This window comes from Notolepis coatsorum, assembly GCF_963971535.1.
Source record: "Notolepis coatsorum genome assembly, chromosome: 10".
Taxonomy (NCBI): domain Eukaryota; kingdom Metazoa; phylum Chordata; class Actinopteri; order Aulopiformes; family Paralepididae; genus Notolepis; species Notolepis coatsorum.
This window is the reverse complement of record NC_140174.1, coordinates 4,322,275-4,337,531: the sequence shown is the minus strand read 5'-3', so window position 1 is coordinate 4,337,531 and position 15,257 is coordinate 4,322,275. Positions and strand designations below refer to the sequence as shown.

The following is a 15,257-nucleotide window of genomic DNA, read 5'->3' as shown; positions in this document are numbered from 1 at the left end:
AGAGAGGAGAGAGAGAGGAGAGGTTAAGAGAGAGAGAGAGAGAGAGAGAGAGAGAGAGAGAGAGAGAGAGAGAGAGAGAGAGAGAGAGAGAGAGAGGAGAGAGAGAGAGGAGAGGAGAGGAGAGGAGAGGAGAGGGAGAGAGAGAGAGAGAGGAGAGGAGAGAGAGAGGAGAGAGAGAGAGGAGAGAGAGAGAGGGAGAGAGGGAGAGAGAGAGAAAGAAAGACGTTCAAGTTAACATGCTGCAGCGCCATGTGTAATAAACCGCTGCCTACCTGAGATCCCTGGCACTGTTTTGATTTACTGATCTCCGTTATCTGGGGGCTGTGTTGGTTGGTCCCTTTAAGCTGCACACCGGAGCATCTTTTAATCCAGCTGTTTGCTGTTCTCTGATATTTTCGGACATTTCGTTGATGCGTCGCTCGACACTTCGAGCTGACATGGGGATATCTTTTATCTTTCATTTGATTGTCTTTTTGTTTGGCAAGCCTTCAACATAAGTACACACAGAAAGGTCCTTCTGACACACAAACCCGTAGTAGTCTGTCCACGAGGGCTGGAATGCCCGAATTTCTTAGCTGTGCATCATGACAGAATGCAACGCAGCACCTGTGAACTGCGCGAGGCCAGTTGCCTGCTGACAGCTGAGCACCATGGGATGTACCATGTATTAGCTGTCATAGGTTTGTGCAAACCAGTCAACTTACAAAAAAGAGCCTGTTGGAGGATTTCAACAAGATAAATGCGACAACATATTTCACTATAATATTTCAAAGCGAAGTAAAAAATCTTATAATAATTATTTGATCACTGATCAGTGGGGCACAGATGATCAACAGTGGGGCATGTGCCCCACTGATAGTGGTCTAAATACGCCGATGCTCTCAACTCGTCTTCCCTTGTTGTGATAAGACTTGTTCTTCTACCTCCAGACAAAATGAGGGAAATTGTCCATCTCCAAGCCGGTCAGTGTGGAAACCAGATTGGAGCCAAGGTTAGTAAATAGTCTGTGTTTAATATCTAAGATAAAGCAGAATCCTCGGTCGACGGTTAGTTCAGAGCCTGTGTGCTTTGTGTGCATGTCTGTAACCACAGTACCACACCCTGCCGTTACCAATGTCACTTGTGTATGAGCTGGCCTTCTTCATGTCAAATAATTGTCATCTGTTTTCAATTATATTGTTGTTGCACGTTGATATTGTGGTGATGTTTTGTCAAATCACTTCGCATCATTTCATTTAGCCATTTTTGCAACATTATTTGTGACGACGGTTGAAATTTTTTTTTTGACGACGGTTGACATTTTTTCTCGAAACTATCCAGATTATGTAAATTATGAAGTATATTTGGCCCATATGTTTTGGATTACTAAATGAAGACGTATATTTTTTACATGAATAAGCTTGATTTAACGTTACTATACGTTTGGCCCACTGCAATGCGCAAAAAAAGAAGTAGGTTTAACGTTAGTCCTGGGGACAACTCGATGCCATCGTTTTAATTAAAGTATTGCAGTTGTAACGAAACTCCCAACGACCTTAACCCTTTGATCGCCGGGGTTAAATTCATAATTTACCATCCCTCGCCAGCCCTATTTAACATGGAGAAGTTCCCCTTCTTTGCAGGGCTATAACTTTTTAAATTGTATTGCTAAATTGACATTACCATGGCCCATTCAAAGTCCTATATCTATTGTTCAGGGTGTAGCAACGTTATACTTTTTCATTCACATATTCATACTAAAATACGGTCTAAAGTATAAGTATGTTTTTATCGTTTTCTGCAGCTTTCTCCAGAACGTGATTTATAGCCCTAAATGCATTATATTGATGATTGTATACAGTTTGATAGCAATCGGCGCGAGATAAAAAATTTCAACTGCAAGTACTTTTAGAATCTGATGTTGACCGGATGGGCGGGGGGTCGTTTATAATTCCGTGGGCAACGTTATATCATTCATCTAGTGTGGGTGATATGATCATTGGAGCAGTTAGTATAGAAGACATTACAAAATAACGCTGAAACTCACCGTAGCTCCCTCTCGCCGTTGGGAGATGAGCGTGGAACAGAATTTTTTCTATTATGGGATATAGAAATACCCGATCCATTTCCAGGTTGTATAATAGTATATACGTCCAAATCATGTTGTTTATCGAGTTATTGGCAACGGATCGATATCCATTGTGTCGAGCTCGAGTCCCGGGACCTATAGCGAGTGATCGGACCAAATTGAAATGAGCACCAGCTTCCACTTCCCTGTTTCTTCCCTGGGCGATCTGCCGATCGGCCACCAGATGGCGCTCTTGAACCGTTAGAGAGTTGACAGGGGCTCACCAGTACATATAATGTCTCCGGGGGAGAAATATGATTTCGATCACAGATTTTTGAAATATTGATATCAAAGACACTGTCCAGCGTCATCGGCAGAATAAGCATGGCGGGTAATGACGTGTTTCAGCGTCAACGGCGATTAAAGGGTTAATCGTCGCAGTTAAAACATTATTGTGATGTTTTTCTTTCATAATTAATGCTCAACGGCCTGCTCTTTATGGAATTCATTGAGCGCGCGCCGCGCCCCGGGTGTGGGCGGTTAGTCAATGATGTCAGCACGAACATTTCAAAATGGTCGTTTATGGATTTCAGCCAGCAGTTCCCGCACGTGCACCCAGTGCTGCACGGAGGGAGATTTTTTAATTTCTGCGCCAGTGACAGACAGTCTACTAATGATGACGACATGTGTTCTAAATTGTGAAAAATGTAACATATTACGTAAACATGGAAGTAGTTGATCCCCTGGGCTTGGAAGAATAATAGGTTTTTTTGCCATTGCTCGTATATTATTGCTTAATGCTTACCTAATTCAATGACTTATCTCTTTCAGTTCTGGGAGGTGATTAGTGATGAACACGGCATTGACCCAACGGGCACATACTGCGGAGACAGTGACCTGCAGTTGGACAGGATCAATGTCTACTACAATGAAGCATCGGGTAACTTTTAATTTTGGGAATTCCTAATTGGATGATGATGACATTCCATTTAGCCGAGTTCAATTGCTGTTGTGTTTTTATGACTTGCTCTCCCCTCTCTTTCCCCTAGGTGGTAAATACGTGCCCCGTGCTGTGCTTGTCGACCTAGAGCCAGGGACTATGGACTCAGTGAGATCCGGTCCCTTCGGCCAGATCTTCAGACCAGACAACTTTGTGTTCGGTAGGTAATGAAATTGTCATAGATTGTGTGACAGACACAATGTGATTGTATTTGTGTTATTTAGTTGCAGTGCCATGTTTGGCCACTAAGTGGCGCTCCATTGTTTGTGCCTGATGTAGCTACAGGTTTAATTTGATTTAACCTGAGCCAGTGACTTCTTCACTTCCTGTTCCAACTGACGTCAGACGGCAGCATCAAGGGTCAACTTGTTATAGTAGTTTCCCTAGTAACGATGTGGCTATAGTTTTAATATAGTTGTGTATATTGAATAATGCTGTATGGCCATAGTCCTTATTGTATAATTTGTAAATAATAAATGAGTTTGTGCCAAATCCCAAAAGCAATGTCTAAGCTATTGTGCTAAGCTATCCTGGTACTGTTCATGCTGACAAGTTGACGTCACACAGCCAGACATGTTACATTTAATGTTGCCACATGTCCTGTGCAATGGTGTAACGTATTTTTACTCAAAAGCAGTGTACCAAGGTATATTTTTGAGGGAACTTTGTACTTCTACTGTACTACATTTCAATGGAAATATTTATCAGTTACTTTGAAGAAATAGAATTTGTCATGCGAGACGTGTCATGGGTAGATGAAGCTGATTCACATTTTAAGTCTTGTCAAACTTCAAGAGGACATTGATGGGAGCAACCATAACTGGACCACACATAAAAACTAGAATATATACACATTACATTTTTATACTTAATAAAGAAATACTTTATATTCAGTGGCTAGTTCTAGCTGAAGCCGAACTAGAATGGAGAATTAAGACAACTCCTTCCCTCCACTAGTCTGAGGGTTCACCTTGGGCAAGTGTTGGTACCCTCTCTAGCCCCCCTACCTAGGGATACAGGGGCCGCACTGCCTTGTGTGTGTGCATAGGGATACGCAAAGGCTAAGGGGAGAACCCTGAAAGAAAACCGCACTGCCTTGTGTGTAGGAATACGCAATGGCTAGGTCCTCACCGACACCTGTAAGGAAGGGCATCTGTAACTGAGGGGTACAATTCCCTGACTGTATTACTAGATATGATACTTACTACCACTACCTTTGTACTTAATATTCGGCCACCCAGTACTCGGCATAAATATATTATGATGAACACTGTCACGTAGATGAAACGGATCCAACACAAATGTACGAAGTCGAAGTATGTATTTATTACTACACAGCAATGGTGTGTAGAGCAAGCACTTAATCACTTAATTACATTTATGAATTGAAATAGTATGCACTTTTATGGCAAAGAGTATTCGTCGGTATATCAATAGAGAATGTCCAATCTCTGATGGCGCAGGCGGTAAATATACGACCTGGAATAGTTAAGGAATAACAGCAATGATACTTTAATGATTATAAGACTGGATACACTAGGGGGGTTAATCCGGTCGCTTGTAAGACAACAGGAGTAGGAGGGGGGGGGGGTAGAGTCTGGCTGCCTCGTCCGGCCAAGGGTATCCTGGGTGAACCCACAGTTGTGCAGCTCGGTGCGCCAGCGATCCTTGGACCACAGATGAAAGCAGGTGGACTCTCTGTGAGCCGGCTCTCTCCGGTCCACGGGGGAGAGACGTGAAGCGACCTCGTCTTGCAGAGCGTCTCCTCACCTTGCGTCCTCTCCAGGGGGGGGGTTTCCAACACACGGCAGTGTCGGGGGTCTTTATCCATGGAATAATCACTGTACACAAAGCATAATCCGTGCCTGGGAAGGCGGGCTGTCGTCGGTAGAATAATCCGGTATGCAGGTCCACTCGCTCGTCGGCTCTGGGGCTCCTCGGGTGCAATCTCACATGGGGTCGATCATCCTGGATAAGCAGCCAGTTTTCTGCCTGAAACGATGGGGTGCTGACTACGGTAGTATTCTCAACGTACGAAGCACTATATATTAACAGACTATTATTAGCTTAATAGACTACGTCCAACTCGACGATATAGTGCCAAATATGACTATTCAAATATTAATATACACGATGTCTCAATACCGATGGTAGGCCGAACTTGGCCTTACTCCCACACGTGGCGTCGCGGGGAGGCTTTACGTCTGTGACTCTATTGGAGGGTAAGAAACTGGACTAAAAAGGAAGTCCTACTTTAGTAGCGCAGTATATATACGCACTATGAACAAATAGTACCGTTAGTGGTGCGGTAGCCAGATTCCTACGCGGAACTAGGACTTGTTCGTACATGTTGAGCGGTACGTTTGAACTGGGTCTGGGGGGTATGGCAGCCTGGCACCAAGGTCTCGACCAATAGTAGAATGGAGACTATTATGGGATGTTCAGTAGGCTAGAATGGATATTCAATGCATATTGTACAAGGAATATACAAGGGATATCAGGGAATATTAGAGAATATACAAATACAATTAAATATATATATATAAATAAATATATATATTCGGTTTAATCTGGCCCTTCACAACAGCCACCCCCTGATTGGTCCCAGACCTAATCAGTTAAGCAGAGACAGATTAATCGCGTTGTCTATTTACACATAAGGGTTTGCTGTAGGGGTCAGTCAACTTCACAAAGTCATAGGGTTATAGGGTCATGGTCATCATCGATTGTGTCTGGGAGTCGGGGCAGTTCTATGAGCCTCGCCACGGGACGGGTGTAAGTGCGACCCTGGACAAGCACTTCAGCTGCTCGGACCTTGCCGTCGGCACCGGTGATCACTTTGCTTACGCGGCCGGCCGGCCACATAGCTCTGGGCAGTGATTGATCAATAATCATGACGACTGTTCCTTCTGTCAAATTGTCTCTCTCCTTTACCCACTTCTGGCGGGTCTGTAGAGACGGTAGGTAGTGCAGTAGGAAACTGCTCCAAAACTTGTCGGCTAATACTTGGCTGTACCTCCACATTCGTCGGCCGTTCGCTTCTTCAGGCCGGTACATTGTCTGGGGTAACGCGGGATCTAGCCGCCCCATCAGGAGTGTGTTGGGGGTAACTGGGTCGATATCCGCCACATCGCTGGAGACGTAGCCGAGGGGCTTAGAGTTCAATACTCCCTCAATCTCCGTGAGGACTGTTTCTGCTCCTGCGTGATGTACATCCTCATCGTATTTCTTTATAATCAGCTCTGTGACCTTGTGTCGGCTGTTCAATACGATCGGGTATTTAATGTCATCCGGTAGATTGGGGGCTCTGCGTAGGCGACCACCCACTCTGATGAGGGTATGAACGTCGCTCTCGGGGGCCAGATGAATTAATCTGCTGTCGGATGGGACAGGCTTTCCTCCCTGTAGACAGGCCAATTCATCGGGGAACGAGTCTCTCTGGGCTCGCTGCAGTAGAAGCAATTCTGCTTCCTCGTAGTTAGCTGCTGACATTTCAGCGGGGGACTTACACTCCGGGTGGTGCCGCAGGAATGTCCTTTGTTGTGCACTCTCTATGGTAGTGCAATCATCTATGTTGGGTTCTGCGGAGATAACAGTGCTCAATCCACAGAACACAGGCTTCTTATTCTCAGCCTCCTCCTGACTGGCTTCCCTCGGGATAGGCGTGGGCCACTCTCCTTCCGGGAGCTTTAGGAATGCTGGGCCGTCACTGTAGACATTGCGACGGGTGAGGTCATCTAGGGGCATTCCCCGGGTGATGACGTCAGCTGGGTTCTGTTTTGTATCAACGTAGCGCCACTCTGTTTCTCCGGTTAACTCTTCGGTTAAGTCTTGAATCTCGGTGACTCTGACTCCCACGAAGACTTTGTACTTGCATGAGTCCGATTTGATCCAGGCGAGTACTGTCGTGGAATCTGACCACAGGATTGTTCTAGACACCGGTATGGTGAGCTCACGTTGGATGAGCGTGGCTAGGTGCGCTCCGGCTAGGGCTGCGCAGAGCTCTAGGCGTGGGATAGATTGTTGCTTGCGTGGGGCTATTCTCGAGCGGGCGAGGACAAATGCTGTGTAGATCTCTCCCCCCTCTTCTTGGGCCCGCAAGTAGGCTACTGATCCGTATGCGACCTCTGAGGCGTCACTGAAGACGTGTAAGTCCATTTTACATGTCTCTGGCCTCACCGTGGGTGGGAAGTAGCTTCGGCGCATATTAACGCCTGGGAGTGAGTGGAGCTCCATCTCCCACTCTCTCCAGGTGGATGCAAGGTGTGCGGGAATGGGGTCGTCCCAGCCCTGGTCCTTGTCCCACAATGCTCGTACAATCATTTTTGCCCTGGTGGTGTACGGTAGAATACATCCTAGCGGGTCATATTGTCGGGCGAGTGTTGTGTACACACTCCGTCTGGTGGTCGGCGCCGCCGCCGGCCTTCCCTGCTCCGTAGTCAGGGGCTTGTGTCTGTAGTGAAGCGAATCTGTTTTGAATCGCCACACCAATCCCAGGGTCATCTCCTGGGCTTCTCCCGGGATTGTAGCCATCCAGGTCTCGCTGCTGGCTGCCTTGTCCTCGGAGGAGAGGCTGCGCAGTACTTGCGGATCGCTGCTGGCCCCTCTGCCTGAGATCAAAGCCGCCTTTGATCAATGAGGCGCGGAGTTTAATCAGGAGAGCCTCGGCTTCTTCCTGGGTTGAAAGGCTTTGTAGACAGTTGTCTACGTAGAAGCTGTTCTTTACGCTGTGTCGGACCTCTTCGTCCGCTGCTGGGTCCTCTGCTACATGTTTCTGTAGTGCAAATGTAGCACAGCAGGGGCTGCACGTCGTTCCGAAGGGGAGGACTTCCCATTGGTAGATGGCTGGGTGCTCATCTCCTGGCTTCTCTCTCCATAGGAACCGTAACAGGGGCTTGTCCTCCTCTACTAATCTCACCTGCAGGAACATTCCTTTAATGTCCCCGCTGATGGCCACCTTTTCCTGGTGGAAGCGGAGTAGAACGCCGAGTAGGGAGGGGCCGAGTGTGGGACCGGGCAGTAACTCTTTATTCAGATTTTGGGATCCGATCTGGTAGCTGCAGTTAAATACTATGCGGTCTTTACCGTTGTGATGGACCTTGTGGTGAGGCACGTACCACGATTCAGTGGTCTGGTCAGCCTCTTTAATGTCCATCTTTGTGACGTGTCCCGCTGTGATGAGCTTCTCAATCTCAGCGCGGTATACACTCTCTTGGGCGGGGTTCTTGGCTAAGCGCCGCTCCGTGTTCAGCAGGTACCGTTCTGTGGCGTCTGTCTTGGCGTGGAAAGTAGGCATTCCTTCTCGCCGCAGGAGTGGCGTGGCGTATCTCAACACGCCGTTGACCGGGACTCTCTTGGTCCCTGTCTCGAGGAGGTGAATGGCGTAAATGTCATCTTTAGAGCGAATGTCTTTCTTTCCGTTCTTAAAGGGCATTTGTTCCAAGGTCCATAACCGCTCTACGTGTTGCAGGAGTGCGGTTTCTCCCTCTGTGACTCGGGAGTGGAGACATCTAGTGGCTGTACTTCGGTTGAGAGATTTGGCGAGCGGGCCTTGGAGAGTCCATCCCAAACGGGTCTCGACTGCTGCAGGACAGCCTCGGGGTCCGGTATGAACCCGGTCTATCGGGACAATGAGGTCTGCATGGTCGGAGCCTATCAACAGGGTCGGCATAGCATTGTCTATGAGCGGGATCGGTAACTTGCGCAGATGTGCATATTTCTCCATCAGCTTGGCGACGGGGTATGTGTACCGCGACAGTCCTATTTCTTGGCTGGTGAAAGCGTCTGTAATCTGGTACCGTCGCTCAGGCTGGCCGCTTGCTGCGATAGAGAATGAGACATTCTCGCCCTTTATCGTCTTCAAATCTCGTCTTATTGTCCGAATTGTCATTTGGGTTTCGCTTCCCCGCAGCCCTAGCTGGGCCGCAGCGGAGGCGAGCAGAAGGGTCTTCTCTGACCCGTCATCGAGGACGGCGTAAGTGTCCAGGACTTTATTCTGGTAGCTTAGTGTCACACGCACTACTTTTAGGAGTACTCGGGCTCCACTGCTGCTGGCGGGATCGATGTACATGACGCTCGCTTTGCTGCTGGATGGTGCGGGTGAAGGGCGCCGTCTGTTACTGTCGTGAAGTATGTCCAGATGGGCTCCATCGCACTTGGTGCACCTTTTCTTTAAGCGGCATTCGGCTGCCATGTGTGAGCGCGCACAGCGAAAACAGCGCTTGTTGGACTTTATCCATTGACTTGCTTCCTCCGCGTTCAGCTTGGGGAAGGAGTCACATTGCGCTAGCCAGTGTTCTTTCTCACAGTAGGGGCACACTATCTTCCACTTCTCCGTTCTGGAGGGGGTACTGTGGCTCCTGCTGCTCGGTACTGACTCCGATTGGTGCATCACAGTCACCGATCTTCTTCCATCATTTAGTCGTCTGGTTCCTTCTCTGGAGCCAGGGGTGCTCCGTCCGAATGTATCTAGCCGTAGGCTGCTGACTTCTCTCGCCAGGAAGTCTGCTAGATCGAGGAGGTTCGGTTCGGGCCCATTCGGGTCTCGGTGGTCTCTCTGCCGCCTAAAACGCTCCTGTCGAGCTTCTCCAAGATCCTTTCCACATTTGAGTTGGCGTAAAGTTCATGCCTCCCCTTCTCTCTCTGCGCTCCCAACATCCCTACCAGGGACTGCACTCTGATGGACAGGTCGTCCAGTGCTCGATTGTCTATTGCTGGGGGTAAGCGGTCGATGTGTCGGATCTCCTGGATCACGTAATCCCATATGCGCCCATACCTCTGGTCCAATGCTACCAGCGCTGCTGTGTATGGGGTGGTGGAAGTCACGTAGGCGAGCGCTATATTATGTGCGCGGGGTACCTTTAAGTGCTTCAGTAGGATGGCGTATTTATGGCGTTCATCCAATACATCCACCAACATGGTCTCCAGACACATGCGGAGTTCTGTATACTGGGCCCGGTTCTCTTGGGTGAAGTCGGGTACCATAGGCGTGCCAATGTATGACGCTGACTGTGGATACATCGGCGAGCGTTGGGGGAGAGGCCTCCTAGGCGAGTCTCCTCCCGCTCCTTGGTATGGGCTGGTACCGGCAGTGTACCATGGCCCGCTTGTCCAGGTGCTGTTCCTCGGTGCGGGTCGTGCGTCGTGCTCACCCGGGTATAGAGTCGGGGGTCTGTAGCGCAGCTCCGCGGGAGTATAGCCTGGGCTGTACCGGACCTCCTGGTCCGGTAGAGTACTGTGCTGTCGTCGGGCGTGGTTCTCCTCCTCTTCCTCTTCATCTTCAGTTAGGTCATCCAGTGCTTGTAGTCTCTGGTTTAGCCTCTCCACAGGATATGCTGCTCCTTCCCGGTTGCTAGGTCTCGCTTGGACCGGTGGGGGGAGGTGGTCTGTGGGGGGTATAGACCTCGTCTGTTGGTCAAGTTCAGGGTTGTTTACTCGGCTAGGGGATGCCGCCCTGGAGGTGTGTCTAGACGAGTTCCTGGAGCCTCTGGCGGAGGGAGAGGGTGTTGTCCGTCTGATCAGCTGTTCTATTAGTTGCGCTTGCTGTCTGTCGCGCTCTGCGTCCCGTAGAGCACCAGCAGCTGCTCGCTGGCTGTCTGCTCGGTCTCGGGCCACATTCTCTTCCCTCTGAATGCGTCTTATTTCTAGACGTATATGCTCTTCTTCGCTCCGCTGCTGGATCTGCAGTCGGTCGCGTTCAGCAGCGGCGTTCAGGCTGATGAGGAAGGCCTGCTGTAGGGTCCTCTCTGCCTCGCTGGGAGAAGGCGGTTGTATAGGGGAGCCTTCCCTCGGGGTACTCCTTGCGGAGCCTTGGAGCTCTATCTCCACGGTGCTCTCCCCGTCTTCTTCCGTGCCGAGTTCTCTCTCGGTAGCGTTGTATTCCTCCCGGGACTCATCGGGGACTACTTCTTCAGTACTGGCGGGGTGTGAAGTCATGTCTGGTTCCCACTGGTCCCCACCGTGAACTTGGTCAGTTACATTAGAACCCGTAGGGGCCTCTATGGTCGGGGTAGTCTGGGCGTTGGGGTTAGACATACTTTTACTTTCTAGTTTTACCGCGTTTACTGTTAGTAGAAGACTAGGTTGTTGACTGACAGCGTAAGCCTCTAAGTACTGAGGGAGCCGTCGTTCGCGCTGCGGGCGTTGGTTAGGAGGATCGTTTCGTGGAGTGTTCATCATAGGCCATTTCGATATTAATAACACTATATTAATATTACACTAATTACCCTCCGGCTCGAAGGACCAATTGTAACTGAGGGGTACAATTCCCTGACTGTATTACTAGATATGATACTTACTACCACTACCTTTGTACTTAATATTCGGCCACCCAGTACTCGGCATAAATATATTATGATGAACACTGTCACGTAGATGAAACGGATCCAACACAAATGTACGAATTCGAAGTATGTATTTATTACTACACAGCAATGGTGTGTAGAGCAAGCACTTAATCACTTAATTACATTTATGAATTGAAATAGTATGCACTTTTATGGCAAAGAGTATTCGTCGGTATATCAATAGAGAATGTCCAATCTCTGATGGCGCAGGCGGTAAATATACGACCTGGAATAGTTAAGGAATAACAGCAATGATACTTTAATGATTATAAGACTGGATACACTAGGGGGGTTAATCCGGTCGCTTGTAAGACAACAGGAGTAGGAGGGGGGGGGGGGTAGAGTCTGGCTGCCTCGTCCGGCCAAGGGTATCCTGGGTGAACCCACAGCGACCCTCTCTGCGCCACCCCCCTTCCCCCTGTCTCCGGCTGTCCCTGAGCAACGACCGGAGTCTTGAATGTCCCGTGACTAAGACGGGGAGGACGTGACCCTCTTGCGCCGCCCCTGTGCCTCAAATAGATCCGCTATCAACTCTATCTTTAATTTTTCAAAATGTTCAGTTGCTATTGCATGCACTCATCTGTGTCTCACCACACACATGAGTGCATGCTTACCAACTGTCCGTCTGCAACACTACTATCACCGACATCTAAGAAGGGAGATCCCCCCTTGAACGGCCCTTCTAAGGTTTCTCTCCTCCACATTGCCTGTGGAGCTTTTTTTTTCCCTATTGTTAGGTTTTAGTGAGTTTTTCCTTACCTTCGCGTGGGGTATGTCTGGGAGTGCTTGCATTCTTTCATTTATTTGCATTCATCTAAAAAATGTTTGGACCCTATGGTGTTCTTGTTCTGTTCTTGACTTATTGTTATGTTGTCTTCTTGACTTGTTTAAAGAAGACCTGTACGGCCCATGGGGACATTAACGTGTGTTGTCGGGCCCTATAAATAAATTTGATTTGATTTGATTTGATTTGTGCAGCTCGGTGCGCCAGCGATCCTTGGACCACAGATGAAAGCAGGTGGACTCTCTGTGAGCCGGCTCTCTCCGGTCCACGGGGGAGAGACGTGAAGCGACCTCGTCTTGCAGAGCGTCTCCTCACCTTGCGTCCTCTCCAGGGGGGGGGTTTCCAACACACGGCAGTGTCGGGGGTCTTTATCCATGGAATAATCACTGTACACAAAGCATAATCCGTGCCTGGGAAGGCGGGCTGTCGTCGGTAGAATAATCCGGTATGCAGGTCCACTCGCTCGTCGGCTCTGGGGCTCCTCGGGTGCAATCTCACATGGGGTCGATCATCCTGGATAAGCAGCCAGTTTTCTGCCCGAAACGATGGGGTGCTGACTACGGTAGTATTCTCACCGTACGAAGCACTATATATTAACAGACTATTATTAGCTTAATAGACTACGTCCAACTCGACGATATAGTGCCAAATATGACTATTCAAATATTAATATACACGATGTCTCAATACCGATGGTAGGCCGAACTTGGCCTTACTCCCACACGTGGCGTCGCGGGGAGGCTTTACGTCTGTGACTCTATTGGAGGGTAAGAAACTGGACTAAAAAGGAAGTCCTACTTTAGTAGCGCAGTATATATACGCACTATGAACAAATAGTACCGTTAGTGGTGCGGTAGCCAGATTCCTACGCGGAACTAGGACTTGTTCGTACATGTTGAGCGGTACGTTTGAACTGGGTCTGGGGGGTATGGCAGCCTGGCACCAAGGTCTCGACCAATAGTAGAATGGAGACTATTATGGGATGTTCAGTAGGCTAGAATGGATATTCAATGCATATTGTACAAGGAATATACAAGGGATATCAGGGAATATTAGAGAATATACCAATACAATTAAATATATATATATATATATAAATATATATATTCGGTTTAATCTGGCCCTTCACAACAGCATCCGAGGTATAAAACTAGCTACAAACCAAAAATAATGACTCCAGTGGCGTGGAGTCATCGTCCGTCCAACTTCACTGTAGTGGGAAAATAGGGACATAAAACGAAGATGATGATGATTCAATATCACTTTCTTTCTCTTACCAAGGTAGAATTGTGAATTTTAAGACCTGAGGTTTTCATCTGGGTATTTCTACTTTTTTTACTTGGTAAATGTAAATAAACTATGTTCCACCACTGGTCCTGTGAGATTAGTGCTGATGTGTTGTTGTTGTTTGCAGGCCAGAGCGGTGCAGGTAACAACTGGGCGAAGGGCCACTACACGGAAGGAGCGGAGCTGGTGGACTCTGTGATGGACGTGGTGAGGAAGGAGGCGGAGAACTGCGACTGCCTGCAGGGCTTCCAGCTTGCGCACTCCCTGGGCGGCGGCACGGGCTCCGGCATGGGCACCCTGCTCATCAGCAAGATCCGTGAAGAATATCCAGACCGCATCATGAACACTTTCAGCGTGGTGCCGTCGCCCAAAGTGTCGGACGTAGTCGTTGAGCCTTACAATGCTACGCTGTCGGTCCACCAGCTCATAGAAAACACAGACGAGACCTTCTGCATTGACAACGAGGCCTTGTACGACATTTGCTTCCGCACCCTCAAACTTACAACCCCCTCATACGGCGACCTCAACCACCTGGTGTCGGCCACCATGAGCGGCGTCACCACCTGCCTCAGGTTCCCCGGACAGCTCAACGCCGACCTGCGCAAGCTGGCCGTCAACATGGTCCCGTTCCCCCGGCTGCACTTCTTCATGCCCGGGTTCGCCCCGCTCACCGCCAGGGGCAGCCAGCAGTACAGATCCCTGACGGTCCCAGAGCTCACCCAGCAGATGTTCGACGCCAAGAACATGATGGCCGCCTGCGACCCCCGTCACGGACGCTACCTGACCGTGGCGACCATTTTCCGCGGCCGCATGTCCATGAAGGAGGTCGCAGAGCAGATGCGGAATATACAGAATAAGAACAGCAGCTACTTTGTTGAGTGGATCCCCAACAACGTGAAGACCGCCGTCTGCGACATCCCTCCCCGTGGCCTCAAGATGGCGGCCACCTTCATCGGCAACAGCACGGCCATCCAGGAGCTGTTCAAGCGCATCTCTGAGCAGTTCACCGCCATGTTCAGGCGCAAGGCCTTCCTCCATTGGTATACCGGAGAGGGCATGGATGAGATGGAGTTCACCGAGGCGGAGAGCAACATGAACGACCTGGTGTCGGAGTACCAGCAGTACCAGGACGCCACCGCAGAGGAGGAGGGAGAGTTCGACGAGGAGGCAGAGGAGGAGGATTTAGCTTAAATTGGGTGTAATGGTGCCTCTACCAAGCTGTGTAATTCACTGACCTGTCAGATGACCTTTCCAGTGTGTTTCCATCATCTGCCCTTATGTTTTGTCACCTTTTTGCTGGCTCTTCTCTTGTCTGTTGATGAGTGTAGTTCAAAGAGTTCCACTATCTATTAAAGATAGATTGATGGGTGGGTGTAGTTCAAAGAGTTCCACTATATATTAAAGATAATTGATGGGTGGGTGTAGTTCAAAGAGTTCCACTATATATTAAAGATAATTGATGGGTGGGTGTAGTTCAAAGAGTTCCACTATATATTAAAAATAGATTGATGGGTGGGTGTAGTTCAAAGAGTTCCCCTATATATTAAAGATAATTGATGGGTGGGTGTAGTTCAAAGAGTTCCACTATATATTAAAAATAGATTGATGGGTGGGTGTAGTTCAAAGAGTTCCACTATATATTAAAGATAATTGATGGGTGGGTGTAGTTCAAAGAGTTCCACTATATATTAAAGATAGATTGATGGGTGGGTGTAGTTCAAAGAGTCCCACTATATATTAAAGATAATTGATGGGTGGGTGTAGTTCAAAGAGTTCCACTATATATTAAAAATA

General features: G+C 48.7%; 1 protein-coding gene across 1 annotated transcript; it reads left to right on the top strand.

Annotated features, from left to right (window-relative positions):
* Positions 1 to 934: 934 nt before the first annotated feature.
* On the top strand, positions 935 to 14,654 carry LOC311235986 (tubulin beta-1 chain-like; the record flags this gene model as incomplete). Its single annotated transcript, XM_084323542.1, has 4 exons — positions 935 to 991; positions 2,879 to 2,987; positions 3,097 to 3,207; positions 13,591 to 14,654. 4 exons carry the CDS (start codon positions 935 to 937, stop codon positions 14,652 to 14,654), a joined length of 1,341 nt encoding a protein of 446 aa, XP_084179668.1.
* Between the last annotated feature and the right edge of the window lie 603 nt (positions 14,655 to 15,257).